The sequence below is a fragment of the Sciurus vulgaris genome (assembly GCF_902686455.1).
Source record: "Sciurus vulgaris genome assembly, chromosome: 9".
NCBI classification, from domain to species: domain Eukaryota; kingdom Metazoa; phylum Chordata; class Mammalia; order Rodentia; family Sciuridae; genus Sciurus; species Sciurus vulgaris.
In genome coordinates this window covers 65247654-65268330 of record NC_136469.1, presented here as the reverse complement: position 1 = coordinate 65268330, position 20677 = coordinate 65247654, and the positions used below count along the sequence as shown (strand labels likewise).

Here is a 20677-nt window from a genome sequence, read left to right as displayed (position 1 = left end):
CTCAGTCAGTCAGGCCAGGGGTCCTACAGGGCCTGGCTGTTATCTCAAAATGGCAGCAGCCACGTGTAACCAAACCTGCAGGTACTGTGACAGTGAACTTCCAGGCAACAGCAGGCAGCTGGTGCTTCACTGGCTGTCTGCGGTCAGTTTGCTGACTGCTGTCGGAAACTGACCTGCTGTCAGACGATCAGGAGGTGAACCTCAGGCAGTGGGTGATGGATAGGTGAAAAGCAGGTGATAGACAGGCAAGAGCCTGGCAAATGGTGGATAATAGGCGCCTGACAGTGAGCAATCTGCACTCAAAAAGGTGTCGATAGGCTGGCAGACAGCTGTGTGTGAGAGTTCCAGTTGCTCCACAACTTCAAAAAGTCTTTGGTATCATTCTTAAAAAGTTTAAACCATTCTCAATAGGGTGTGGTGGCCCATGCCTATAATTCCAAGTGATTCTAGAGAGGCTCCAGCAGGAGAATAGCAGTTTGGAGGCCAGCCTGGGCAATTTAGCAAGACCCTGTCCATGGGGTCCTGCCAGCTGAGGAGTGCCTTCCTCTCCTTCCACTTCTTTAGCTGGTGTGGAGGGATCAACTTTCAGTCTTTGGTTGGTTGGTGAGTTGGTTAATGGCTTGGTGTTTCCTTGTCCAAAGTGTTTTGTCAACCAGGCTCCGTGGAGCATGCCTGTAATCCCACCAACTCAGGAGGCTGAGGTATGAGAATCAGAAATTGGAGGCCAGCCGGGGCAACTGAGGGAGACACTGTCTTAAAAAAGTAGGGGTGGGCTGGGGATGTAGCTGAGTGCTGGAGTGACTCTGGTTACAATCTCCAGACAGGGCCTGGTTGTGCATATCTCTAATTTCAGCACTCAGGAGGCTGAGGAAGGAGGATCAGTTGAGCTCAGGAGTTCAAGAACTGCCTTTGCAAAGTAGCAAAAGCTCATCTCAAAAAAAAAAAAAAAAAAGCAAGCAAGAGACTCAGGCTCCACTCCACTCAGCCTCCTCTCACTCTGAGTGATACGGGAAGTTCACAGAGTATTGATCAAAAGAGTAAAACATTCTGACTTAGATATTTTAAAGGTCTTTTTGACCATAGGGGAGAAATAGTAAAAGTATAAGTATGTTGTAATGTCCCAGTAGAAAATGGAGACTCAGATGAGTCTTGTTCCTATGGAAGTGAAAAGAAGTGATTAGATTCTGAGCATACTTTGAAGATGGAACAAAGAGGATTTATTGATGAATTTCATGTGGATTTTGAGAGAAAGGAGTTGAGTATGATTAAGATTTTTGGCCTCAGCAAAAGGGTAGGGTAGAGTTACAAATTTCTGAGATAAGGAAGACTGTTTCTTGTGGGTGGGGGAACATGTGAATGAGAAGACTCTCAGACATCTAAGTGGAGATGTAAACTGGGTAATTGAATTGGTGACATTTGAGATCTGGGGAGAAGTATAGGTTATAGATCAACATTTAGGAATCCACAGAGTACTGATGTGATTTTTAAAGCCATGTGGTTATAGAAATCATTACTGGATACTAGTATAGGTAAGAATAGATCTCTTGGTTGAAATATTTAGACCAGATAAACTCTGGATTTTAGAGTCAGAGAGATGAGAGGAAACATACAGGAGATTCTGAGAAGTAGCTAGCCATTGAAATAAAAAGGTTTTATGATCTTCTAGAAACAAAGCAAAAAAAGAAGGGGCTGGGGTTGTGACTCAGTAGTAGAGGGCTTGCCTAGCATGCATGAGGCTCTGGGTTCGATTCTCAGCACCACATCTAAATAAGTGAATAAAATAAAAGTCTATCAACATCTAAAAAATTTTTTTTATAAAAAAAGAGCAAGAGATGAGGTCTGACTACTACAGACAATAAGATGGGAACTTCCTTTTAAATTGAACTTTTTACATAAAGTTCATTCTGAAATAGGAAATAGTGAAAGTCCTGCATGGTTAAATCTGAGAAAAATGGATATATTCACACCGCCCCCCAACATACCCCCTTTTTCCTTTTTCTTTTGAGAAAGTTACAAATATAAAGACAATTGGAAAAATAATATTATCAACTCCCACAGTCCTTTCAAGAGTCATCTGTTATCAACATTTCTCCACATTTGTTATCATTCATTCACTTATATAATTTCAGTATTTCAAATTCAGAATACCAATTACATTGATATAATACTGATTTTTATCAGCATATCCTCATAATGTCTTTTGTAGCATTTCTACTCAAAGTACTGGTTTATGAGTAAGGAGTATGCCTTAAATTGTAAATCAAGGTACTTGTTCCTAAGTCTTGGCAATGGAAAAAAATCAATTGAACTAAGCAATATTTTTATTAATGTAGTTATTTTACCTTTTGGTGCAGATTTCTTATTTTGTCATAGACAGATAAGCAGTTGGAATTGTAGGACTAGCAGTTAGTCAGACCATTCTGAGGAGTATCTTATAGTAATTTTTCCCTAGGATCATTTGGATTTAGTTTGTTGTAGCTCTTCTGTTTTGTCTAATCTCAAAGTTTCTCTGTGTGTTTGTTTCTCATGATATCCACTGTTGAAGATAACAGGCCGATTTTTCATAGGATGACACTAAACTTGGGTTTATCTGATATTTTTTCATAATTAAATATAAGTTAAGTGGAAGGAGTAAAACAAGTGTTTCATGTTCTTCTCAGTGTCTCATTAGGAGGAGGCACATGCTATCCATTTGTCCTTTATTGGTGAAATGAACTTTGATCACCCTGTTTTCTTTTTTTTTTAATTTATTTTTATTGTACACAAATGGGATACATATTGTTTCTTGGTTTGTACATGAAGGAGAGGCATACCATTTGTGCAATCATACATTCACATAAGGTGATAGTGTTTGATTCATTCTTTTATTTTTTCCTCCCCCTCAACCCCTCACCCTGTTTTCTTTATCCCAGATAGGTTTCTTCTATAAAGTTGCTATTTTCCCTTTGTAATAATTAAGTAATGTGGAGAGATATTTTGGGATTGGGTAATGGTTCTGTTTTCTTTTAAACTCAGTTTAGGGATCTTGATTCTTGCCTCAGTTTTGACAGAAATAGTTGCAAAATGGTGATGTTCTGTCATTCTAGAACTTACACTTTTACTATTCAGTATTCTATAAGGAAATTTATTCATTTATTTATGTATTTATATAGTACAGTATTATCCATCATCATGGTTTCATAGGTGCTAGTTCATTGGTTTATAATCTGTTACCCCCCCCCCCTCCCCCCCGGTAATGAAGATTAAACCCAAGGCCTCACATTTTAAACACTCTACCACTCAGCTACATCCCTGTTCCTTTTATTTTGAGACGAGGTCTTTATAAATTGCTCAGGCTGGCCTAGAACATGTGATCTTCCTGCCTCAGCCTCCTGTGTTCCTCGGATTAGATTTGAATGCTACCACACAGTTGAGGGCCTCTTCAAGGAGGCCATTGTGTCTGTTTGAGAAATTCCTCTCATTTTTTTGAACCTTTCCTTTCTTGGCACAAGATGTACCAGACTTGCACTTTCCCTGCCCCAGGCCTGAAATGGGAATTGGTCATTTCTTAAATAGCTCTGGGTTGCTTTTAGAGGAGAATGGTATTTTTAAATCTGTGAACTAGAGGTGTTCTTTCTTTGTTACTGGGTGAAGTTAGGGGTTATGGCATTGCCCTTTTAACAGAATGATCTAGGGTATTGGAGGGAGGATGGAGGAGAAAAGGAAAATGTGAAAATGCGTTTGTGTTTGTTTATTTGTAATATACCTTCATTCTAATCTATCACTACAAAGTGTTTTCTCTGATTCTATGTTTATTCTGACAGTGAGAAATTGACCAATATCAATGTATTTACTAATTTTTTGTAGGCATCAAGTATGCATAAAACAGTTTTAGAATTGCTATGTTTGTACCATGTGATGATTAGGCCCAAAATATTGAACTCAAGATTTATTTGTAAGTTTTATTTTGTCTTTAGAGTGAAGGTATATACTCAAAGTACTTGGATTATTTGTTTAAATTTTTCTCAATATTACTCATTTGAAATATACTCAGATTCATTAATTTCTCTTTGTATTCTTTTTAGGATTTTTATGTTGCCCCTGTTTTAAATTTTTTTCTTTTTTTATGGTGCCGGGGATTGAACCTAGGCCGTTGTGCGTGCGAGGCAAGCACTCTACCAACTGAGCTACATCCCCAGCCCTATTTTAAAATTTTTAAAACATTTAAAATATTAACAAGATCTCAGAAACCTAAACTCTATAAAGGATATGCTCAGAAAAGCTTCACTCCCTTACTCCCTTTTCTTCTCCATTCCAACCCTTCCCCCATACCACCTCAGAAATAACCAGTTTATTTAGTTTTTTGATTATACTGTTTTTGTTTCATCTGTTTTTTGTTTTTGTTTTTGTCTTTTTAGGTGAAGGGTGGTTACTGGGAATTGAACCCATGAGAGCTTAACCCCTGAGCAACATCCCCAGCCCTTTTGTATATTTTATTTTGAGGCAGGGTCTCACTAAGTTGCTTAGGGCCTCATTAAGTTGTTGAGGCTGACTTTGAACTTGAGATCTTCCTGCCTCAGTCTCCCAAGTTGCTGGGGGTACAGGTGTGCACCACCACACCCAGCTAATGTCTTTTTTTTTTCTTATTTCTTATACAAAGATGGTACACTACCTATGTATAGTAATTCCCTCTTATCTGTGAATGATGTTTCATGGATACCAGTAGAGGCCTGAAACTGGATAGTACTGAGTGCTATATATACTGTCTTGTTTCCTGTACATATGTACCTGTAATAAAATTTAATTTATAAATTATGCATCGTGACAGAATAACAACTAATAAAAATAATAAAAATTAGAACAATATGCTTTAATTAGAAGTTATTTAAAACTTAATGAATAGTTTATTTTTAGAATTTTCCATTTAATATTTTCAGGCCACTATTGACTAGAGATAACTGAAACTTTGGAAAATGAAAACAGATAAGTGAAGGGACTATTGTGTTTATGTGTGTATTCATTTATTCTTTTTTTTTCTACTTAGCAGAATATATAGCCTGAATCATTCATTTGCAGTAATCTTTCATCTTTTTTCAATTCCATAATTGAATGTTCTGTAATTTATTGAGTTAATCCCCATACATGAACATTTTCGTTATCAGGATTTATCTCATTACTCCTTTCGGTGCTGGGGATGGAATCTAGTGCTTTGCTCATGCTAGGCTAGCACTCTTATCACTGAACTATATCCCTAACCCAATTAGAATTTAATCTTGACATCATTGACATTTGGGGGCAGATACATCTTTGTTGTGGGGACCCTACTTTACATTTGCATTGTAGTATGATTAGTTTTGCTGCATCTCTGACCTTTACGCATTAGATGCCAAAGTACATGTCAAATCAAGATAATTAAAAATCTATCTGGACCTTGCCAACTGTTCTTTGGTAGCAAACCCCCTTCCCCATTTTGAGAACCATTGATGTAGGTATTAGAAACTTGGCAGTTGATAAAATATTCAAGGAAGCACATATAGGCAAGAAGGAGCAGAAGACAGAATCCTAGGTGACATCAGCAGTTCAAGAAAGTGAAAAAGAAAAAAAGAGCCAGTTTTAGAGATTAAGGATTTAGGAAAATCAGAAATAACCTTGGAGTGAGGGTAGGGCCAAATTCTCAACCGTGAAGAACCTATGGGTAAGGATGGGGCCAAATTTTCAAGGATAGGCTTGTCAGTAATGTGTGGGAAAACAGAGAGAAACTTAGATAAGCAAGTTTTTATCACTGTCAGCTGAGTGGAGGGCATTGTTGTCCTTAACGAGAGCAGTTACGCTGAAGCATTCGTACAAAATAAGTAAAAACACTAGATTTAGAACTGCACAGAACTAAGGAAGTAGAAAAAAATGAGTCTAATAAAATTTGTGTCAGAGGAGAATTTTTTTTTTTTAATATTTTTTGTTGTAGGTGGACACAATACCTTTAGTTAATTTATGTTTTGTGTGGTGCTGAGAACCCAGTGCCTCACACGTGCTGGGCTAGCGCTCTACCACTGAGCTACAACCCCAGCCCAGAATTTACTTTTTTTGCTGCTGTGTCGACAGTACCTGAAACTCCTACCTCATGGAATTAATTGAATTATGTGTGTAATCTTGAGCACATTGTAGGATTACGAGGAAGAACTTAAGACAGTAAAAAGATTTAGAAGAAGATACATAAAGCTGAGTCCTGTAGAAAGAACAAAGGACTGGACTCTTTAGCATTGAGAAAGGTAACTTTGCCTAAAACAGAAACCACATAAAATAACAAGTGGTTAACTGTTGTTTTTATAGATTTTTCTTTTTCTTTGAAAAAAAATTTTCTTTTTTAGTTGTCGATGGATCTTTGTTTTATTTATAGGTAGCTCTGAGAATTGAACCCAGTGCTTCACACGTGCTAGGCAAGAGCTCTACCACTGAGCCACAACCCCAACCCCTCCTTTTAATTTTAGTTTAAAGCATACAAGAAAAAGATAAAATTAAATTAATGAATAATGAACATCTAAAACCTACTCGTTAGATTTAATGATTATTTTCCCTGTTCGTTCATTTTTTAATCTTTTATTTTCAGCTGAAATAATTTAGTCAGTTATAGATATCCCAACGTTTCTCCCCTTAGTACCTGATTATTCATCTGCCTTCCTACCAAAAAACTCAATATGATTTTCAATGAATAAGTCTGTCATCTATATCCTATTTATATTTAACTGTTATGTATTTTGGAGCTGGTTTTTCAAAATAGGAAGCAAACAAAGGAACATCTACTACATTGGGTTATTATGACTCAACTCTTACACTAAGATAGTCCACTTTGACTCCTGCTTTTTTTGTGATACCATGGCTTGAACATTAGGGCCTAGCACATTCTAAACAAAGCAAGTGCTTTACTGTTGTGCCCTTTTTAGTTTTTATTTTGAGACAGGGTCTGGCCAAGTTACCTAGCCTGGCCTCAAACTTGGAATCTTCTTGCCTCACCTTCCCAAGTAGCTGGGAGTACAGGTGTGTGCACCACACTTGGCCACCACCCTCTCTATTTTAAAGACTAACTTGTTGAAGAGATCTAGCCTTTTCCTGGAGAAAGTATTTTTTTTTTCTTTCAATGTCGTTGGATTTCTTCCTTGTGTCACTTGAGTTTCTTGTAAACTGGAAGTTAAATCCAAGGCATCATAAGATATGATGAATATTAATGCTAAGTGTATTAAGAGGCATCTGAGTTTGTCCCACTGTAAATGGTATGTATCTCTTTACTATGTAGAAATTACATGACAGCCTGAAGAGTAAATATCTTTGAAAGTGGTTATCCAGTGGAGAAATTGTAAAAGAATTCCAACCTGAAAGATTTCATTGGGAGACAAAGTAGGGAATTGAGGAAAGTAATGAAGCAGAATGCATATTCAGAGTTGATTGTCTTAAGAGTGAGAAGTTCAGGTATAATAATGGAAAAGAGACACTTATGATTGTCTTTCAATACTTGAAATATAGGCATAGTGATAAAGTAAGAGATTTGTTTACTTTATAAGATCAGTTTCTTAGAACAAAGTTCAAGAAGTCAGCCTCAAACCTTTGTACTATATATATTCCTAGTCCTTGGGAATTTGTTTTTAAATGTTCTCTCCTATGCATCACCAGTGCCCTGAAAGACACAAGAGAACTGTTGTGAATATGTATAGAAATGTGTCTAGGAGAGCAGAATTAGCTACATAGTAATATCTGCATTCACTGCCTTCAGGAATATACTTTAGTATATTCCTACCTTGCTGTCTCTGGTTTTATAATTTCTACCCATTTGCTATTGTTTTAGTTCTGATTTCTAGAATGCCTTTATCATACAGAAAACTAGATTTCAAAGCGAGATTTTTATTTTAATTGTGATAAAATGATTTGACACCAAATGTCAAGCATATGAAATGAAATAGAACAGGATTAAAATTAGTTGTCAGAAAATAAGCCCTCGTGTGAAACAAATGCTTTTTGCTAAGGAATTATTTTGTGCCTGGCAAAGATACTTCTAGTGAATGGGATCATTCTAGTTTTAACACTTAGATCCTGATTACTGAGGTGAGCCATGAAAATTCTTTTATCTTTGTATCAGTGTAAGTTTCCTAATTTCTTAGGAGCAAAATGACAGTATCTGATATGTAGAACATTGGTAAAAGATTAGGAAAGAGTATGCAGCATTTAGTAGTTGTGTGTAGATCTTAACAAAATGAATGCCAGTTTGTTCCCTTTGTTCTTTTCCATGCCAGCCCATATAATTCGAGATTGTCTTCAAAGTATGCTGGCTTGGTAAAGTAGACTTGCACACATATCAATAATGAAATAAAAAGCAATTCTTTTACTCTTTGACAAAGATAGATTGCATTTAATATTGTAAACAACCACAAATGTCGTATATGGTGTGTAAACATATACACAATGTAATGAAAAAAGCATTAGCAATATATTAAAAATGTTTTCCTCCCTCTAAAAATGTGTTTAGGTCTGAGCCATCTGAAGATGAAGAGTCCCAAGGCCTTCCTACCATGGCACAAAGAAAGGATGATATTTCAGAATTGGAAGACCTTTCAGAATTAGAAGATCTTAAAGATGCTAAACTTCAGACCTTGAAGGAACTTTTTCCACAAAGAAGTGACAATGATTTACTTAAGGTTATATCTTTTATAGTAATTAGCTATTATATCTGTAATAGAGATAAAATCTTTGAGTCCAGTGTTATAGTTAGTTGTTGATGATCAGTTTACTAAAGATACCTTATGTTTGAAGAAATGATTATTTTATTTAATAAAGGTAAATGCCAGAAATGTACTTGTTTAGAGTCTTAACTCATTAATAGTGTTATCATTCACCTATAACTATTAAAATAATGTAAACCTTCCTAGCCCAGATAAGGTGTGAGTTGTTAGCTGTACTTGAGTGGTTTCTAGTGGTAACCTCCCACCCCCACTTCCCATAATAATAAATGGTTGGTACTGCCATTTAGTGCCCTAAAGCCAATAATGTTAAATACTTTACAGTACTGAAAATGATCTTGTATAAGAAAGGATTATCCTGGTATTCACACCTTTGCTGAGAAATACTGATTTAACTACAGAAACAAGTGGCTATAGTTTACTACATAAAGTTTGATCTGTACTAGGTGTCTCTTATAAGAGCAAATAAAAATTGACCAATTGATTATGCTTTAGATAGGGAATAAATGTCTAAAGATTAGTAAATAATTTATTAGTAAACAATAAGTAGCTCTGCCAAGTATTAAAGGGGAATATCGTTTAATTGCAAACTTCTCAATTTTTTTCATCTTTGTATCTATTGCCGCCACTCCTGCTCCTACTACCAATTCCCTTATAATATGAGGCTTAAAGTTATACCATGTCTATGTGGTCTAGGCAGGTAATCTTTGAAGTGGTGGACACTAGCATCCTGTGGAATATGTGCTTTTTCTTAAAGGGATAATTCTTAGCTGTAGCAGGATATGGCCATGTGAGCTATCAGTGATAGCCATGGTTACTATTTTTTAACTTAAGTTAAAAGCTTGTTTTTTATTTAGTGTTGTCACCATTTTAACAGTTTTATTGAGATATATTTCATATTCTTTAAAGATCATTTAACATGTATAATTTGGTGGGGTTTTTGTGTGTACGTGTGTCTGTATTTACAAAGTTGTGCAATGATCACTTTAATTTTAGAACATTTTAATCATTTAGAATAGAAGCCTCCTACTCATTAGCAATCACTCCTCCCTCTCTCCCCCAGCCCTGGGAAGTCACTAATCTTTCTTTTTAAAAATTTTTTTTTTGCAGTGTTGGGTATTGAACCCAGGGCCTTGTGTATGTTCAGACCCATAGTCCATGCACTCAATTGCTGAACTACATCCTCAGCCCTACTCCACTTTTTTTTTTTTTTTTTTGGTCCTTTTTGGATTTGCCCTTTCTGGACATTTCATATAAAGTGATCATGTATTATGTGATAGTTTTTACTGGTTCCTTTTATTTAGCAGACTTAGAGGTTCATCTCTCTTATGGAATGTATTTTGTTTCTTTCAGTACTAACCAATTTAAAGAAGGACAACACTGTTCAATCTGAACAACACATGTGCGAAACTGGTTGGCTTGTGCCTGCCAGTTGGAAGAAGTCTAAAGTATAGATTCATTCACTTCCATTTTTTCTGTCATTTTTAATATGAATCTGCTGGATTCCTTTCCCCAAATCATTTTAGTACTTTACTCTTAGCTAAATGAAACTTCTGTGATATCTGTAGTCTACATTTTTCCTTGTCAGCAGTATTACTTACCTGCTGATGTAATTTTTTCAAAAAACAATACTGATCTAGTTGCTAGTAACTACAAAGGCTACTTGTAGTATTGGAAAGTTATAAGGGAAGAGTGTCCAGTGAATAAACTTGATGGAATATTAAAAATACTGAGCATAAAAGAATAAATGTTAGTTGAAAAATATCTTAGCTTGATTGCTTGTTTTTCAAAGGGATTTCATTCCTACACAAACATTTTTCTCTGATAATTTTTATGGGAAAATAACATTGGTAGATATGCATAATGTGTCTGACATTTCATTGATCAGTATCTGAAGTTGTGGAAATTTTAGCATGTCATTCACACCAAAGCAGAACTCTCTCTTGAAGTAATGCTTAAGTGATTATTATCAGTTCAAAGGGTTTTAAAGGTGATATTTATAAAGTACTATGCAAGTTTTCAGACCTATGTAAAAGAATTTAAGAAGTTGTGAAATATAAATTTAGTCCTAGGCCTGATAAGAATATGCTTTGACTATTTTGAAAATGGAGAGGAACTTATGGGATACTTAAGCACATATTAGGAAAAACTTGTAAGGTGGGAAGCATTTGATTTGAGGCTATTTCATTTAGTGCAAAACTAGCTTATTTAAAGAAGTAAGATCTTGGGGCTGAGGATATAACTCGGTAGAGTGCTTGCCTTGCATGCATAAGGCCCTGGGTTCAATCCCCAGTACCAAGAAAAAAAAAAAGAAGAAAGATTTTGATAACATTGAAAATAAGGGAAATAATGAGAAAAAATCTGGAATGGTTTAGTTTTTTCTGAAATTTAGTATTTTACTGAATGATATAAAAACATTACTTTGAAACTGTTAATGTAAGTAATACATACACGTGTTCTTGAAAAACTTAAAGCAATTCAGAAATAGAGGAAGAATCAAGAGCCCTTTATTGCATTTATCTAAGAAGTATCCCATTTAAGTTGGGCGTATGCTTGTAATCCCAGTGACTCCAGATACTAGCCTCAGCAACTTGGTGAGACACTGTCTCAAAATAAAAAAGGGCTGGGGATGTGGTTCAGTGGTTAAGTATGCCTGGTTTCAATACCTGGTACCAAATAAATAGATAAATATAAGTATCCAGTTTTAAAAGGAGCCAAATTGAGCTTTCTTACCTCCAGAAGTAAAAAAAAAGGAAATATAAATAAGTGTCTAGCAGTCTGCCTCACTCTTTTCTTTCTCCCCTCTTGTCTCCCCACATCCTACACGCGCGCATATACACACCCCATGCCTAGCTTGCACAATAGGAAGTTTTCAAGGCTTCAGTGCAAAATATCAGTTAAAACAACAAAAACCTAGAATACACGGTGTATATTTGATTGTCTTGATTTTCCTTACAGTGATGATGAATAAGTCAGAAATTTTAAGTTATGCTTAGTTAAGTTCAGACTTTTTAAATAAACTGGGTTTTGTGAAAATTGGTCATAGGACTTAATGAACTTAAATGGTAACACACCTACATTGTAAAATGTTCATTTTAAATATGAACATTTAATGAACATTTAAATATTCTTAAAGTGTTATTTTAAAAACATTTTCTTTTCTCTGTTAGTTGATTGAATCAACAAGCACTATGGATGGGGCAATTGCTGCTGCCTTGCTGATGTTTGGTGATGCAGGTATGCTTGACTTAGTTTTAAGTTATACTGATTCATTTAATTTAATAATGTATTCTCATTAATATTGCTCTACAATTTACCTAGCTCCTTCATGATTTCTTTCAAGAACCTGTGAAGTGTTAATAGATTCTGTTTTTTTATAGATGAAGAAACTAAAGGTTAAGAAGGTTAAGTAACAACTGAGGTCACGCATCTATTTGGAAAGCAAATTTCTAGGTTGATGTTTTCTTTTTTCCTTTCCTCCCAAAAAAGAGGGGGCATTTTCTCACTCGTGATTTTGCTTGTTTTCTACAGATCAGATCCCATAAGAGTGAAGTTGTGGAAGGTGTATTTTCTTTCTTAAATATCCTTTCTAATTACATTGTGGTTTTATTTACAGGTCTACAAATCTGAGTCAGTAGAAATAATGTCTTATGGAAAGTCCTTAGCTGTTAATCACCATTCCTTCATTGAGTAAATATTTATGTTGTTTCAGGCTTCTGATACAAAAATAAATGCATTTGAAGGAGCTTGCAATATTTTTTAAAAATCCCGAATTTTTTAGCAAGTGCTGTCTCAATTTTTCTTTAAATGTACATGTCAAAAAAAAATCACCTGTAATGCTACTACTCAAAAGCATTTAAAGTAAGTAATGAAAGTAAACCTGTACTCCATTAATGACTCTTAAATCTGCTTAATACCATTCTCAACTTTTTCCTGTGTTTATTATATATACCAGTCACACATATATATTACAGTATAAAATGTAGAAAATAGTGTTTTAAATTTTTATAAAATCATTTATCATGGATAGCTTGGTCAGTACAATCAGGTTTATTTAAATTCTTTAAAATGACTTCATGGGACTACTTATAGGATTAGTTTATTAACTTTCCCTAACAGCAATTGTTTCCATTAATATAAAACATTATAGTACTATAGTATTATAGTACTAAATATCATACATACATCTTTATGTTATTTCTGTAGGCTAAATTTCAAATTAGGTTACTCAAAGGGTGTGCACATTTTTAACTCTTTATATGTACTCCCATATTACTTTTGCTAAAGATTGGCTAGTTAATGCTTGTGTGATGAATGTTCATTTCCTTAAGTTAATTTTTCTACTTTTGTTTTTTTTTGTTGTTGTTGTTGTTGTTTGTTTGTTGTTGTTGTTTTTGTGGTGCTGGGGTTTGAACCCAGGGCCTTGTGCTTGCAAGGCAAGCACTCTACCAGTTGAGCTATATCCCCAGCCCTACTTTTAATTTTTTTTTTTTTTTTTTTGATACTTAAAATGTATACAGAGATAGAAAATAATATATGTTCACTTGGGCTCATCATCCTTCTTTAGTTATCTACCTCATTTTCTTCCTATTCAGTGGACCAATTGAAATGGATCATAAATATGATATAATTTCATCCATAGGAAATACTTTAAATCTTTTGTTTCTTCCACTTTGAGCATGGGAATAGTATTTTTTGGTTACTATCTATATGGAATGTCAAGATTCATTTTTATCTCCCCTTGGTAGCCATGTGACCTTAGGCAGTGTTGCCTAACTCTTCTCTGCCTTTGTTTCCTTGGCAGTAAAATAGTATAAAAATAGTACTTAACTCATAAGTTGTTGTACAGAACTGATAAAGTTAATGCAGCTTACTGTGATGCCTGATACATACTAAGTGCATAGTGAATTTTTTTAAAAAAAATTTATTAGTTGTAGATGGACACAATACCTTTCTTTTATTTGTTTATTTTTATGTGATGCTGAGGATTGAACCTAGTGCCTCACACATACTAGGCTTTACTACTGGGCCACAATCCCAGCCCTATGTCCCCCATTCTTTTTATTTCATTTTGAGACAGGGTCTCACTAAGTTTCCCAGATGGCCTTGAACTTGCAAATCCTTTTGCCTCAGACTCCTGAGTAGCTGAGATTACAGGTGTACGCTATTGCACTGGACAAGATAATCTTTAATATACTGTGTCATTAAGACAAGAAACTATTTTGAGTATTTTAGAACAATTTTCAGCAAAAGGTCCCCTGCTTCATTTTCTGGGGATTGAACCCAGAGTCTTGCAAATACTAGGCAACAGCTGTACAATTGAGCAACACATCCTCAGCCCAAAAAAAGGCCTTTTAACATGGGCAGTCTTGAACAGTAGACATTGGTTTTATCACAAATTTTAATCTTTTTATAAATGGTATCATCTTTTATATTAAACAATAAAGTAGGTATGATAGTGCATGTCTGTAATCCCTGCAGCTCAGGAGGCTGAGCTAGGAGGATTGCAAGTTCAAGCCCAGCCTCAACAACTTATCAAAACCCTAAGCTACTTAGCAAGAACCTGTCTTAAAATTAAAAAAAACAAACAAAAAACCAGAAAAACAATAAGAAGGGCAAGGAATGTGGCTCAATGACTGAGTGCCCTGGGTTTAGTCCTTGGTACCAAACAAACAAAAAACAATAAGGGTATTTTTATGCAGTACTTTTTGAAAGTTTTCATTTATGAATACTGTTAAGTATATGTATATGTATTTAAAGTTTTTACTTTAGAAGATAAGATACAAATTTATTGATGCTTTCAAGGAGTTTCTTTTTAGGAAATGACTAAGCACCTAGATTATCCTTTTTAAAATGGGTGCCAGAAATTAGATGTCATATGCAGAATGCATATTTACGTTACAAAATTAATCAGTGGAAAACATTAAAATATTCATGCTAACATGATTACTATGCTTTAAAGGTTTATAGCTTTCAGTTTTATTTTGTAATGGCTATTATGAGATTTTTAAGCTTACAACTCAAAAGTTACCAGGTATGTACATATTTTAAGTTTGGTGCATGGTTAGACTTCTGATACAATTAATACTGAAATGGTAAAACTTTTGTGGGATTTTAACAGTGCTTCATTGGCAACACCAATCTGTCTAAGGAATTTACATTCTGAAATTACAAGTGTTTCAGAAATAGATACATGGTATAAAAAGTATAAATATATAACACTTCTTAAGATTATGTGGCTTATTTGTTTTTGTTTTCAGTCATGGTAGAATATGCAGACTTCTGTTACTCATTGTTATACCTGCTTGTTTTTAGGTTGAAAACATTACTCGCTTTAGCTCTGTCTAAATAAGTTCCTTCTTATTCGTGAAATAAAAATGTTACCTACTTTGTAGGTTTATTGTGAAAAGCAAATGAAATAGTAGTTTATAAAAGGCTTTGTGCAAAATCTGCTACATAGTATACAATTGATGGCATCTGTGATGCTTTTCAGATAATTTACACTTGATAGTTAACTTTTTCTCTGCTGAACACTCAGTTACTGATGGAATCCCACCTTACCCCCCATTATCACTCTGTAGAATTTGGGGAGAGATAACTTTTAACATTAACAAAATGATGGTTTACAAATACAATATTAAAATGATTTCTACTTCAGGTAGACCAACAAAGAGTATTTTTCATTCAGTCTCATCATATGTAGAAGAAAGAACATTAGGCTCAATTTCAAGGGAACTGACTGGAATTTACTACACATTTTAACCTTTGTTTAGAATTAAATTGATTATTTCTGTGCAAACTTTGAGCATGTTTCTGTTTTAAAAGGTGGTGGGCCTAGGAAAAGAAAATTATCATCTTCTTCAGAGCCATATGAGGAGGATGAATTTAACGATGATCAATCTTTAAAAAAGACAAGACTGGATCATGTAAGTTATATGTGAATTGCAGTGTCACAATTAGGATATGCTGAGTCTTGTAGATATCAGACCTGAAAACTCACCTGTTAGTCTTTTCTCTCCTTCAAAACTAAATCAGGGTATTTATGTTTGCATTCAGTTTGTTGATGGATTTGCTTTTTTTTTTTTTTTTTTTTTTAAATGCAGTATGAATTGCTATCTCATCAAATCATAAAATTGATTTTTAAAAAATACTCTAATGTGGTAAATTAACTTTGAGAGAATAAAATGCTTCTAAGCTTTATTTCATAAAAGTTACATTTATGTATGCTTGTATAACACATGAAGAACAGATCTTATCACCACTATTAGCTTTTCTTCGGTAGCAACTTCTTAATACTCTTCTAGATGGTTCTGTTAACCTTAAACTACATGTTCTAGTCTGTATTGCTGTAACAAAATACCATGGACTAGTTAATTTATACAGAATAGCAGTTTCTTTCTCACAGCTTTTAATACTGTGAAGTCCACCATCAAGGTGTCAGTTAAGTTGTGTGTTTGATCAGACTTCTTTCTGTTTCTCAGACGGCATTTTACTGTTGCATCCTCCATAAGGGGATGAACTCTTGTGTCTTCACACCACACAAGGGATGGACAGGGCAAAAAAGAGGCATCTAATTCCTAATCACTTTGTAAAAGGCCCTGCCTCCTGATACCACCACAATGGGGATTAAGTTTCAGCTTTTTTTTTTTTTTTTTTGGTTGTAAGGATTAACCCCAGGGTGCTTGACCACCGAGCCACATCCCCAGCCATTTTTATATTTTATTTAGAGACAGAGTCTCGCTAAGTTGCTCAGGACCTTGTTAAATGCTGAGGCTGGCTCTGAATTCACTATCCTTCTGCCTCAGCCTCCCAAGCCCCTGAGATTACAGGCATGTGCCACCACGCCCAGCAAGTAGTTTTGAAAGAACACACTCAAACTATAGCATTGCACATCTACAGATAATAGTGCTTATTACTTATTACTCATTTTCCATTAAATTTTACTTTACAAACAGAACTACTAAGGGGCATCCCAGTGAATCCAGACATACTCCTCCCTGTGTGCATACTCAGTGATACAATTTCTTTGTAGTCACCAAAATAAAGTCCGTTGCCCCAATTACCATGGCAACATCTTTTTTTTTTTTTTTTTTTTTTTTCCTGGAATATAGTGGTATAAGAAGCCCCAGATAACTAACTAATTATGGCAAGCTCTACCATAATTTATTGACATAGTTACTATGTCCCACATGGAAACATTCTTCCTCTGGAAACTAATACTGACGGAAGTAATTTTGTGAGTCTGTGTTGAGGTGTAAGGGACCTGTAGGTGTACTGCTAACTTCCTCCCAGCCTTATTCCAGCATTCTCTTCTGAGCATAACTTAATTTGAGAACTACAACAGTATACTCCTTCCCAGACTTCCTAGTCATTGATCTTCCAGTCTTAATCTTTCTCCTTAGTCACTGCTCATGATATAATGTTGATCTGTACATAAGGACATTTCTTTCTACACAAAATGGACCACAAAATGTATTGCCCAAAGGTATGCATGGAGCTGCTTTCTTAAATGGGATTATGTTATAGTAATTGTTACTTTGGGCTGGTTTTAATGATTACACAGATTCTTTGTAAACCAAGTTTAAGGTTTTCTGCTTGCTTTATCTGACATAGGAATTCCCCATAGTGCTGTAGATAATAGTTAAAGAGAGGTAGTGAAGCAGAAGTGTAAGTTACCATAAGGGTCTGAAACACCTGTACGTGCAATTTATCTTGAACCATTCAAGTCCTTCATTACTTAATAGATTACTGCTGCCAGCATTCATTTTTAGACTTGGTGGGTCAGATACCCAGATTGTGTCTCATGATCACTTGATGTCCCAATGGTCAGCAGTGGGATTTGTTTCTATCAGAAACTATCATCAAGCCAGTAATTATTCCATAAAAATACGTCAGTCTTCTTTTTTTAAAATGTGAATTTGTTTCAGTGCAGTTAATATTTTAGAGAACAGTTCACATGTAACCCAAACTTTGCATTTATTTATTTGCAGTTTTATCCACTAAAAAATACTTGGTATACACAGAAAACCACCCAGTTGAATCAAGCCAAACAGTAACATACTATATAAAACACACCTCAAACATCTACTGGCTGCCTCATTTTACCATGTGTATTATGCTACAAAGATTATGTTTTTGCTGTTTCACATTTGTGAACAAAAATATTCTTTTCAGCATTTCAAACCTGTATAATCATTCTGGAGTGCATGCAAAATGAACGTTTTCAAGTATTGAGAAGTTTGAAACTAGAAAATGGAAAGAAGTGAGACCATCTGGTAAATCCCAAGCAATAGTCATAAAGGAATCTCGTAGTGGACCATTAAAATTAATGCCACAAAAATGGAAGTGTATGGCTTGGCCGGACTCTAGTGTTCTGAAGTAAATAAGAACGCAGCATAGCCAGGTGCAGTGGTGCATGCCTATAATCCCAGTTGCTCAAGAGGCTGAGGCAGTAGAATCGCGAGTTCAAAGCCAGCTTCAGCAAAAGTGAGGCCCTAAGCAACTCAGTGAGATCCTGTCTCAAAAAAAAAAAAAAAAAAACAATACAAAAGAGGGCTGGGGATGTGGCTCAGTGGTCAAGTGCCCCTGAGTTCAATCCCTGGTACTGTACCCCACAAAAAAATAAGTAAAAAGTATAAGAAACCAGCATAAAGAAATAAAAGAAAGTATCATTGAACATTTGGATTCAAGACCAAGGAGTGAAAAAAATCAGTTAACAACCTTTTTCACATAGATCTTTGTATTTACATACAGTGACTGAAAATAGCAATCACTGTAACTGCAGGAAGTGACTCCTTTTAGTGCCGTAGTGTTTGCTTTAGTGATTTCTAAACAGTGCTACAATTTCCTAAGCCTTCACCTGTCTGACATAGTCATTTGTGCTGATGAGAAAGGTGCAGAAGAGTTTTCCATCAGTGATATGGGATTAACCTGAAGAAGGCAGCTCTGCACTGAGTTAAATTCTTGATTTTGATAAAACAAGTGTTATCAAAGTTATGAATGCAGATCTCAACCCAAATCTGCCAGGTGCAGTGGCACATGCCTGTAATCCCAGCGGCTCAGGAGGCTGAGATGGGAGGATGTCAAGTTGAAAGCCAGCCTCAGCAAAAGCGAGACCCTAAGCAACTCTGTGAAACCCTGTCTCTAAATAAAATACAAAATTGGACTGGGGATGTATCTCAGTGGCCCAGTGCCCCTGAGTTCGATCCCCAGTACCAAAAAAAAAAAAAAAAAATCCCCAGATCTGAAAAACAGACAACATGCTGTATGATTAAAGGTGCTCCAAAAGATAAACTATGATATTCAGCACCAGAGCCAAAAGGAGACTTGAAACTGAAGCCATTAGTGATTTTATCTCTCACTGAATTGTGAGCCTTGTGAAAGGAATTGTTAAAGTCAGCCTTCGGGTGCATTTCAGGGATAGCAAAAATTACTGCCTGTGTTCATTAATGTTTTCATTTAGTTCTATGTTGTAGATAATTATTGTAGCAACGGTCTCTAAAGCAAAAAACCTTAACTTTAAAAAATAAAAAAATTCTTACAGTGCAGAAACACTATACAAAAAGCAGAATTCAATCCTAGTGTCAGATTCTTTCTTTTGCCTTAAAAACCCACCTTTCTGAAACAGCTCCTTGATAAAGGTGTGATTGCACCTTTTATAACTTACTATATAAAATGAATGTTTGTGATGTTAATTTTCATTAAGAAAGTGAGAATTCAAACATGACAAGAATTTTGGAAGAGTTTACATCAGAAAAGCCATTGCTATCATTGTTGAAGTCTGGAGTAATAATGAGAGTGTTTGTGTACTATATGGTAGGAATTCTCATTGACTTGATTCCCAATTTTGAGGAACTTGATCCTTCAGGGAAATTTTTAAAATTCCAAAACAGCTGTCCTGATCTAGGAAAACAGATTGGATTTGAAGATGTATAAAACAAAAATGTCCAAGAGCTTCTAGGTCCCACCCTAATAATGATGTAACTACAGAAATTGTGCAGCAACTTGGTGCTGTTGGCCATGTGGATGCAGAAGATGGTGATGACGGTAATGATGAGAGCCAGAAGGCTGCACCATGACAACTTAATACATCAAGTAACCAGGTATTTTAAGTGCTATAGAAACAGTTGGACTGACTTTAAAAAAAAAAAAAAAAAGACTTAAATCCTAAAAACGTAGGATAGCTTATGGCATCCAGAGGAATTTGGAAAGCCTGGCAGGGTAGTTCCTGCCAATAATCACAGCTACTTGGGAGGCTGAGGTGGGAGGATCATGTGTTCAAATTCATTTGGGCAACAGCAAGACACCCTTACCTCAGACAAACAAAAAGCAGCTTTAGTATGAGACTGACAATGCAGCAGAAATATTATTTATTATGTAATTTATTAATTTGGGCCTGTATAGCAGGGATATAACACAAAGATAATAAACTGTACTCTTCCATAGCTGGTATTAGAATTTTCCATTTTTAGATGGACAGAAACCCTCCTTCAGCCATTTCACAATAACTCATAAGATGTTTCACATCTAACACCAACATCCACAGGCAAACTTCGGTTTGTGTTTATTGTAATATTGGTGCATTAAGCATTTAGTGTGTGTAAAATTATGCTACTCTTTTTCATTGGATTCCTCTTTTTCGTGTATCATAGAAAAAGTTTTTGAATGTTGTGTCTCTGAGAGTTTTTATCATAAACACTATAGTTTTTAAATTTTTTTCACAGTTTTCCATAGTGTAGTAAGTTTTGGAAATGCATATATCATATTACTGTAGAAGTGACTCTCATCAACACAAGAGGCCATAATCTTGTTCAAAAAAGTGTCTGCTATGATTTCCCTGGTGGGACTTGCCAGAGACTTTGTAGAGCATCCCTACTTGCCACAGCTGTGAGAATCAATGCATCTGTTGGTCATGAGGTGTTAAATGCAGAGTATCTGTTATTATGCCCTGGACTTGTAACAGAGCTTGTCAGTCT

The 20677-nt window shown here is 35.3% G+C and overlaps 1 protein-coding gene across 5 annotated transcripts in view; it reads left to right on the top strand.

Annotated features, from left to right (window-relative positions):
• The window catches only part of SMARCAD1 (SNF2 related chromatin remodeling ATPase with DExD box 1), an 83281-nt gene that overhangs the window by 19387 nt on the left and 43217 nt on the right, over positions 1–20677 (top strand). For 4 of the 5 annotated variants that reach the window (XM_079154737.1, XM_079154738.1, XM_079154739.1 and 1 more), the window contains 3 exons: positions 8492–8660; positions 11873–11939; positions 15528–15628. In XM_079154737.1, coding sequence (XP_079010863.1) covers positions 8492–8660; positions 11873–11939; positions 15528–15628 — 337 coding nt within the window. Of the gene's footprint in view, positions 1–8491; positions 8661–11872; positions 11940–15527; positions 15629–18246; positions 19805–20677 lie in introns of those variants that run through there. The other variant, XM_079154740.1, reaches the window with a different exon arrangement.